This window comes from Crocuta crocuta, unplaced genomic scaffold, assembly GCF_008692635.1.
Source record: "Crocuta crocuta isolate KB4526 unplaced genomic scaffold, BGI_CrCroc_1.0 scaffold127, whole genome shotgun sequence".
Taxonomy (NCBI): domain Eukaryota; kingdom Metazoa; phylum Chordata; class Mammalia; order Carnivora; family Hyaenidae; genus Crocuta; species Crocuta crocuta.
The window spans coordinates 11,755,462-11,765,621 of NW_027532008.1; the positions used below are offsets into that span (position 1 = coordinate 11,755,462).

At 46.8% G+C, this 10,160-nt stretch overlaps 1 protein-coding gene across 3 annotated transcripts in view; it reads right to left on the reverse strand.

Moving 5' to 3' along the window:
* DNAJC16 (DnaJ heat shock protein family (Hsp40) member C16) overlaps window positions 1–10,160 on the reverse strand; it is a 38,927-nt gene that overhangs the window by 17,622 nt on the left and 11,145 nt on the right. For 2 of the 3 annotated variants that reach the window (XM_077775479.1, XM_077775481.1), the window contains 3 exons: window positions 3,875–4,059; window positions 1,260–1,364; window positions 360–518 (listed from right to left, as the gene is read on the reverse strand). In XM_077775479.1, the coding sequence (XP_077631605.1) occupies window positions 360–518; window positions 1,260–1,364; window positions 3,875–4,059 (449 nt within the window). The remainder of the gene's footprint in view (window positions 1–359; window positions 519–1,259; window positions 1,365–3,874; window positions 4,060–10,160) is intronic. The other variant, XM_077775480.1, reaches the window with a different exon arrangement.

Below are 10,160 nucleotides of genomic sequence, written 5' to 3' on the forward strand. Positions count from 1 at the left end.
TGTTAAATTTTGTGCCACTTGGGGAGCCTGGGTGGCTCAGTCGGTTGGGCATCCAACTTCAGCTCAGGTCATAATCTCGCAGTTCGTGGGTTCAAGCCCCGCATCAGGCTCTGTGCTGACCACTAGCTCAGAGCCTGAAGCCTGCTTTAGATTCTGTGTCTCCCTCTCTCTGACCCTCCCCTGCTCATGCTGTCTCTCTCTCTTTCTCTCAGAAATAAATAAAAAACATTAAAAAAATAAAAAAAAATTTTGTGCCACTGAAGAAAGAAATTAAAAGCGAGTTTCTCCTCCTCACTTGCCTTGTTCACTTCTGCTGTTTATTTATAAAGGCCCGAGATGAAACGGAGACTCTCACCTACCTGGATGACGTCTGCAGGCTTGTTTATATGTTCTTTAAAGATCAAGATGGTGGGGGCGTACACGTTGACATTGTACTGCTGCGTCATCTCTTCGGCTCCTCTCAAGCCGACGTGCACATATCCAAATGACAAGTAATCTTTGTATGCAAAAGCAGTCAACTGTTAGGGTGCGACAAACAGGAAGAAGCTAAGTTGATGGCACAGAATCACACACACCAAGGGTGACTTGCTCATACCAGCGGGTGACGAATGCCAGCTTGTATAGCCCCACTCAGGCTGCTAGCCCCTGGTGCGCTCAGAGGAATTCTATGGTGTTCCATGCATGCAAACTGTACCAACAAAGCTGAACACAGTGATTTGAGTGTGGGTACAAATAGAGGAAAATATTCCTTTTACTGAGATCTACACTGGGTCAGAGGCGTGCAGAGTTTGAGGAATTACCTCGACCCCGTGAGACGGCAGTGACCACGCCAAAGGTTAATGGGGACAGTTTCCTCCCCCATCTCATGTCCTGGTGCCAACGAGAGGTGTGTCCGAAGCGTGGTACTACAGGGTGCCATTCAGGGCGCGGGTCTGGAGTCAGCCACGCTTCAAGGGAATCACACAGTCACCACGGGGGGTCGGTTATACAACCTAAGCTCTGATATCTTGGCCTATAAAACAGGGAAGACGTCTACATGGCTGGGCTCTTCTGAAGACTAACCACTATCACGTGCGGGGCAGGCACCCGAGCGCAGTAACGGCATCCGTAGGTGCTCAGTGGCTGGTGGCTACGCAAATTTCTGGTCTTTATAAACATTTCTTTTTGGATCTGCTCTTACTCACGGAAAGGGCAAGTGGATTACAAGTTCACTGCACCAAAAAAAGAGCACCTCCGCCCCTCCCCCCCCCATAACATACCTTGTACAGCAGTGGTGCGACGGGCATTTGGTCAAACAGAAGGACGTGGGGTTTATTGTCCTGCTGCCAGCCAGAGAGGAACCGGACGTAATTTTTATTTGTAACCTTAAGTGGAAAAGAGGATGTTAGTTTCAGTATTTGGTTCTCAACAGCAGCATTATAATGCAGTCAGGAGATCATTAAACAAAATTACGTATGTGTAAAAGATTGTTTTGTAAAACATAAAAAATGCAGACGATGAATCTTTCGTCTTCCTTTGACTACAACGCTTTAAAAGAACAGTTATGGGTTTCGTATTTTCATGTGGCCCACTCTGACAGACTGAAATCACATCTTTTCTGAAACAGTTACTGAGCACATTATGAAAAAAAAAAGGAATTTTTGAATTACAGACTGTGCTTTGTAATCTACTGACCTGCGGAAGATAATGCAACGATTGCTCTTTTATTTTATTTTTTTTATTTTTTATTTATTTTTTTAAATATTTTTATTTATTTCTAGGAGAGAGAGAGACAGCATGAGCAGGGGAGGGTCAGAGAGAGAGGGAGATACAGACTCAGAAACAGGCTCCAGGCTCTGAGCTGGCAGTCAGCCCAGAGCCCGACGCGGGGCTCGAACCCACGAACCGCGAGATCATGACCTAAGCAAAAGTCGGACGCTTAACGGACTAAGCCACCCAGGCGCCCCAATAATGCAACGATTGCTCTTTTAAAATGGCTTAAAAAAAACAAGTTGGCCCACTCGGTCTATACATTACACGATTTCATTCATTATCGTCTGATTTACTACTTTTGTGCTTCCCTGTTTATGCCTTAAATAATCCAACTGAGAGAATAAAAAAACATGAATAAATTAAAAACGTACCTAGAAATTTTTCATAGTTAAAAAAAGGTTTATCTTCCCATTCTGCTTCCAGAATGATCTATATTAAACCTCAGTCTGGTCATTTCACTCCCCGCTCAGCCCCCTTCAATGGCGCCAGCACCTATAGGCCAAGGCGCAGCTCCTCAAGGGCGGCCAGGCCCTCGGGGGCCCTCCAGCCTGGTCCTCTCCTGCTCCTGTGACTGCTTCCTCCAGAGCATGCTGTTGCACGTCGCAGACCTCCTGGGGCCCGGAGCTCACCCCCAACCACCCCTCCTCCCCTGGCAAACTCGGGCCCTTTCTGCCAGGAAGCCATTCCCAGCTCTCTGGGACAGGCTCTTAGCATATCAGATGGAAATAATCACTGCTAGACTGGGAGCTCCTCGAAAAGTGTCCACTTACAGTGCCTGGCACAGAGTAGGTATTTCATAAACGTTTGAGGACCCATTCAAACAACTCTGATCACTCTAGGAGCCTACCATGCTCTTGGACAACTTCCTTTCGAGCGAACTCCAACAAATACTTCTTCATGGGTATTCTATGAATAGCGCATGTGGAAATAGGATGCAAATGTTGGTATGTTCACTCTCCCACGTATACAGTTAAAGAAATGAAACACTTAAAGCAAACAAGAATTCTGTTCTTGGGGTGCCTGGGTGGCTCAGTCAGTGAAGCATCTGACTTCAGCTCAGGTCATGATCTCACGGTTTGTGAATTCGAGCCCTATATCGGGCTTGCTACTGTCAGCGCAGAGCCTGCTTTGAATCCTCTGTTCCCCTCTCTCATGGCCCCTCCCCTGCTCATACTCTCTCTCTCTCAAAAATAAATAAAACATTAAAATGATATATAAACTTGGGGATGCCTGGGTGGGTCAGTTGGTTAGGTGTCCGACTTTGGCTCAGGTCATGATCTCACGGTTCGTGGGGTTGAGCCCCACATCAGGCTCTGTGCTGACAGCTCAGAGTCTGGAGCCTGCTTTGGATTCTGTGTCTCCCTCTCTCTCTCTGGCCTTCCTCTGCTCGTGCTGTCTCTCTCCCTCCCTAATGTTTAATAAACATAAAAAAAATTAAAAAACAAAAAACAAAACTTGAAGCATTAAAATCCTATTCTAGTTCCTTTGATCCCTAACCTAAGATACTGGGGGAAAGAATGCTAAAGTACAAAAATCATAAACTAGTATGAACTTTGTGCCTGGCTTGTTTAGCTCAACCTTTTGTTTGTGAAATTACTCATATTGTTGCATTCCTCTAAGTTCTGAGAGTTCCAAAAATGGGATTTGATTTCGTGGAATCTTGTGTATTCCACAGATGTGACTGTTAAATACATAACCAAATGTAAGGTGCCTCCTTAGCACAGCAGGCAGCGTATCAGTCTCACGTAACCAAAAGCAATTCAATTTGAAAACTTTCATTGGACAAATACTTTCAAATGAACACATTCACGAGTCGGAAAGAAATCCTTCATCCTCCCTTGTGATCTGATTTTTGTTTACAAATGGAGAGTCCCTGACGTTTTGGGCTCAGATCCCCACCACCGGTGGAAATGTGCACAGTGGTTACTAACAGGGAGGGAATCCTTCTGTTTCAATTTTCAGTCTCCTAGAGACTTCACTGAAATGATTTCGGTTGCGTGATTAACTGATTAAGGTATGGCTTGCCCTGTTTGAAACGAACCTCAGGTCTGAGACGCCCACTGAGAAGCATCAGGGCAGCCAGGTCCTAGGTGCCTCATAAACGTCTCCGCCAGGTACTTACTTTCTCCACCAAGTTTCCCGGAAGAAGACTTTCTACAAACTGCCGTAGGTTCTCACGGACGACTGCGTTATGGAAGAAGGAGATTTTCCCATTTATGATTCCTAGGATGGAGGGGGTGCTGTGCGCTCCCAGGTGATGGGCCAGGCGCCGCTCGTACCCAGCGTGGACCACACCGATCCCTACACCTGGAAAGTAGGGAAGACCCGCATGAAGCCGTTTACACCCCAGTAGGCTGGGAATTTTCTGGTGTGCAGCTGAAATCCGTCCTGACTTAGCAGGGGAGGGTATCTTTTCCTAATAGGTTATCTGGCATTGTTTCCATTGCTGACATTCTCAATCGGTTCAGTTTTTTTGTGGAATAATCTGGTAGTATTTAAGAGCTACAAGTCTTCCTTTTAGTCTATTAGTTCAAATTCTGGAAGTAGAACATGAGAAGATACTTCGGAAGAAAAGAAAGCCGTCTGCTCACAGGGTTCCGACACACAAAGGAAAAAACCTTCGAGCAATCTAAGGGCTCGACAATTCGGGCGTGGTTAGAAAAAATGATTAGGATTTATCGATAGAAGTCATGGTCTCCTTGCTCTTCGGAGCAAGTCTCTCTCTCAGATAAATTACTTTGTAGAGATATTAGGAAGTGCACGTTCTCAAAAGGAGAAAGAAATTTGCTTAAAATCACTGAGAAGCCTAACCTCATATATCTACTGTTACTATTTTGGTATCTAGCTGTGCCTTTTCTTAACCAAACACGTGTTTTGACACACACATCTATACATAAAATAAAACAGGAACATGTGATACTCATTTCACTTGAGAATTGAATCATTTTCCTTGTTCATTCAATGGATACATTTGGAGAGCCAGTTCCTCTGCTGGACACTAGAGGCACATGAGGCATTAAGAGCCAGCAAAGACACGCATCTTCTCTGGGAGGCCCAACAGACTTAAGCTTAACATTTCCCAAACCCAGCTCCTGATCTCCTCCCCCGGGCCTGTCCCACGCAGGCCTCCCCTGGTCACGGACGGGGCCCCTTCCTTCCTGTTACTCGGATGGAAGATGGGAGTCATCTTCCACCTCTTGCCTCTCACACCCCACGTCCAATCTGTCAGCAAGCCCTGTTGGTTTCGTTTTCAAAATATACCAGGAATCTGTTTTTCTCCATTTTCTTGAGACTCTCCTCTCAGAGACCTCATCTCTCCTCCCCAGGGGCTGCGATACCCTCCTAATGGTCTTGTTTCCCCGAGTCTCCCTGCGGTCTATTGTCAAGATCCCTTCTAACACACAGACATGGATCAGGGCACTCCCCTGCCCAAGCACTGCAGGGACTTCCCATTTCACTAAGAATAAAAGCCCATTTTCACAAAGGCCAGCAAGACTCTCTGGGATTTGGTCTCCTGGTTCCTTTCTGACCTCCTTCCCCTCCTCCTCCTCCCTCACCTCACTCCGGCGCCCAGCATCCTTCTCTTCCTTAAACACACTGACATGTTCCTGCCTCAGGGCCTTGGCACTGGCTCCTCCTTCTGCCTGAGTGTGCACCTCCCCGACGTCTGTGGAGCTGACTCCTTTGCCAGCTGCAAGTCCTTCTCAACGAGGCCCACTTGGCTACCATGTTTGAAACAACACTCCCCACGCTCGGGATCCCCCTCAACCTGCTCACTTTCCCGTTTCCCATAGCACTTCCCATCTTCTAACATATCACACACTTTCCTTTCTCTGTCGACTGCTGTATACCCGCCCCTGCTAGGATGCAAGACGGGCAGCTTGGTTGGGTTCACTGGTGAATTCCAAGTGCCAGATCAGAGCACGGCACACAGCAGGGGCTCACTGAAACCGGACCATCAATTATTTGGTTTTATTTTTGTTTTTTTAAATTTTTAAAATTTTTAAGTAGGCTCCACGTCCAGTGTGGAGCCCAATGTGGGGCTTGAACTCACGACACTTCGATTATGACCTGAGCTGAGATCAAGAGTCCAACGCTTAACCAACTCAGCCATGCAGGTGCCCCCCATCAATGATCTAATTACTGAAATTGCTTTTGGCTTTCACTATTACAGGGACTATTCTGATGGGCATCCTTGTACGTCTGTGTGTACATATCTTTCTGCACTTGTGTGATTTCTTAATTGAATTCCAAAAATGGAATTGCTAGGTAAACAGCAGGGATCACAAGCTTAATACGTTAAAATTGCTGAGCAGACCAAACAAATCTATTTGCAGGCTGCCTGACTCTGACCTTTGGAGTATCTCAAGGGCAGGAAAGGGGGAACCTTGAACACCACATGGTCCACCCCTCATTTTACAGACAAAGCGAGCTGCAGAGGGATTACGTGATCCCAGCTGGCTGAGCTGATAACACTGTAGAGCGAGAATCCAAACCCGATGTTCTAGAGCCAAGACTAGTACATTACATCACCCTATAGACATTATGAATATCTATGGAATAAGTTCAACAAATGGAAGCGCATGTAAGAATTTTGTGAGAAGAACAAGAATGTAGCAGTCACATGCACCGAGAGGTTTGGTTTTCTGTAAGTTCAGAAGCGACATCCCTAGGGAGGTCAAGGGGCCACACGGCAAAGGCCCGAGGGCAGAATGGTCGCATCCTGAACCCTTTCTAAGTTAGGTGGCACGGCTACAGCTTTATAGACATTTTCACTTTTCATGCAAATATCCTGAGTGGCCAGTGTGGTTACCTTCATGGATGAGGACAGCAGTGCCTGGAGAGGCTGAGGACAACGGACCTGGCATTACGGTTTGTGTGCAGTGGACCCAGGACTTGGGCCCAGCCCTGGCTCTTGCCTGCTTGGAACAATGACCTCCTCTGTCCTAGGTTCTGAATACTGGCAGGATCAATTTCTTACAGACGGACTCCCCCTAAACAGTCTTATATAGACCAGATGCCAATTTATTATACAATCCCAAGCAGTATGCCCAGGCACCTGCGCCATTCCAGGTGTCCTCTACCGCGTTTCAGGACACACGGGGACTAGAATTAGCAGTCAGCAGGGTGGCTGGTGGACCTGGAGTCAGGTGAGGCATGCAGGCAGTCCTGGGGAGCAAAGGGAAACTGGAAAGATCTTCCGAGCTTGCTGTTCACTCTACTCTTCCGCCGGGCGTCCCTGAAGCTCACGGTCACACGCCTTATGGGCTGCCGCCTCAGCAAGGTCTGCCCTGTCTGCCCGATTCCAGCCCGTCACCTGGCCCTGGTCTTCTCTAGTACCTGCCCTGCTCTACCGTGCTGTTGCCCTTGACGGACCGTCTCGTTTAGTCGTGCGCAGTCACTATAACAGAGCTCTAGGAGTTCCGGGAGGTTTGCTTACTTGGTTTACTGGCATCCAGTTCCTGGCATCTCGTGGGTACTCGATTTTTAAAAAAGAAGCCAGTGAATTCAAAATCTGTCAGATCCAGATTCAAGGCCCAGCTCTGCCCCTCATTAGCCGTGTAAGTTTGGGCAAGTCATGTAGCCCCTGTGCCCCGGTTTCCTCATTTGTAAAATGGAGAGAACTTGCTTTGTCAGGACGAAATGACACAACGAAAAACCACCTGATTCAGAGCCTTGAACACAGTGGGTCCCTAATTAATTACAACTGCTATTATGAAGTATTATTCCATTCAGACCAAGGTGAAGCCAGAGATGGTCTCTGCGTGGGCGCAGTTTTTGGTTTCCTCCTGCAGAGAGCGATTAGCACGTCGTTCCCCACCTTCCCTGCACTCCCATCAATACAGCTTTTTTCCCAGTTAGAACAGGAGACAAGTGATTAGGCTTCGTTTCTTTTACTTAAATTACCGTTGAGTCTTTACATAAATCACCTTCATTAAATGTAAGTGTTTCTGGGGCCCCTGGGCGGCTTGACCGGCTAAGTGTCTGACTCTTGGCTTCAGCTCAGTTCATGATCTCACGGTTTATGAGATTGAGCCCTGGGTGGGTCAGGCTCTGGGCTGACAGCACGGAACCTGCTTGGGATTCTCTCTCTGACCTTCCCCCGCTCAACTTCTCTCTTTCTCTCTGTCCTCCTCAAAGTAAATAAATGAATGTCGGGAAAAAAAAACGTGTTTCCAGATCCATAAAGGCTATTTCTTGGATCGTTTCTACAAAGGACCGTAATTCTTACCATCATAATCCTGTTTCTAAATTCAGGAGGAATGTTACTTCTCTCCTATAGATTAACTAGCATAAGGATTAGAAAAGAATAAAGAATGATAAATATTTGGTGTTTCAATTCATGGTGTTCTTCCTCCGGAAAAGATATTTAGTAAGAATTCAAAATCTAACTCCGCCACCTCCCCACCCGTGCTGGGAAGGAAGAGTACGAGAAGCTAGCAGGGCTGTGAACCTTGCGGAGACTCAAGCTGGGAAAAGACCAATGACTGGTGGTGACTTAGGGTCTGAGTCACAGTGAATAACAAGGTCTCCATTGTCTCCTCTGCCTTTGGAGTTCCTACACTTCAAAGTTCAGGGTCCATAGAGCAAGCTCAGCTAGGCCAACAGCAAGTAAAACTATCTGCGTATTCTTATTTTGACTTAGCATGGCTGGGCAAGGTGGCAGATGGGTATGCCCAAAATCCAAACAAACATGAGTAGCAAATTTAAAAGAAAGGCACAGCAGATGTGACCTCTTTCAGAAACATTATTTGATTTTCATATGGACTGATGTTTCTGGCTAGTTTGCAGATCTTGCATCATTAAAAACACTAACGTTTTCTTCTCTCTCTGAGATTGGAAGCAGTCTTTTATCCGTATAGTACGAAACACACCTGTGTCACGCCTGTTTCGAGGTACTAGTTGTACCTTTCATCATATGATCCTAAACACGTATTGCACCTTTTAGGGCTATTCTTTCTCTTTCTCCTCTGTGGAAATACACACGCTCATTTTTATTTCAAGTTTTGCACACGTCTTCAGGAATGGTGTGGAACCAACTGGAGGAACAGGCCATTGCAAATCTGACTGAACACAAGCCTGTCAATAAAATACTTAACTACGATGCAAATAATGTGAAATGGACCAAAATCAAGGACATGGAGGTAAACCAGGTTTTTTAAAACCAATATTTAGATAGATCCTTTTTCTAGACAGTATGGAACTATTACATACTCAGCAATTCCTTAAAAGAGAGGAATCATTCATTCATTCGTTTACTCCTCTTTTTAACATGGGACGTCATGGTGAAGAATTTCTGCAGGGTCGTCCACACTGGGTTCCCCTAAAATGATACTTGATCTCAAGACCCCCAACCTCCCTGACACCCTGCTAGCCCTGTCCACGCCTCTGCCAGGGGGCGCTCGGTGTGCTGTGATAACTCACATGTGTCTCCCATTTGGGTGTGCTGGCGCAAAGACCACGTTTTACGTATTTCAAAAGCTGTGCAGCACGGCAGGTAAAAGTGGCCCCCGGAGCTGAGCTCCTGGGTCCATATCCCAACACTGCCACTGTGGATAGTGTGACCTTGGTCAGTTCCTCAGCCTTCCTGGGCTTCAGTTTCCTCATCTGGAAAATGGGGCTAATAGTAGTCTCTCCCTCACTGAGCTGCTCTGGGGATAAAGATAATCCATACAAATCACCTAGCATAACGCAAAACAACTAAAAGGCTCAATAAAAACGATTAGTGTCTAACACAGTACTTGGTTCATCAAGAAGGTCTGAATAGAACTAGAATTCCCTCTCATCCTCTGCTTACTCCTGAAGGACTATGTTGTCTGCACTTGCGAATATAATTCTCTATTTGCAAAAGTCAAGTGTGAATTCTCGGGGTACATATTTTCTCTTCAACTAGACAGTCAGCTCTTTAAGCTCAGGGGGGGTGCTGACTGCTTCTGCTCCTCCTCCTCCTCCTCGGCATGCCTGTCCATGAACGTTGGCTGCACCTGTACACTAGCGGCCATCACACTGCAGGATGGGGGCTTCCCCCTGAAGAGGCTGCAGGACTTCTCCCCGGGGGCAGATCTGCTCTATTTCATTCACACGTGGCGGAGTCAGGCCTGTGATGTTATTCTGACATAAGGCCCCAGCTTCCCCAGACCACTCAGCTGATCTTCCTATTGACTCAGGACGGAAAATTATCTGTCTCAAAGGGTCATGCTGCCTCACCTGGGCAGGGAATGGCCAGACATCTTATCATACTGCCCGATTCACCCAGCTGTAACTCAGCGGGGCCTGTTGGGAATCTGCAACTAATCTGAATGTTCCCAACGGGAAAATGGTTTATAGACCAAACTCATCTTTTTAGGCCAAACCTGTCTTCCAGGGAACTTGGTGGGGGGGGGGGGGCACAGGGGGGGGAAGGGACT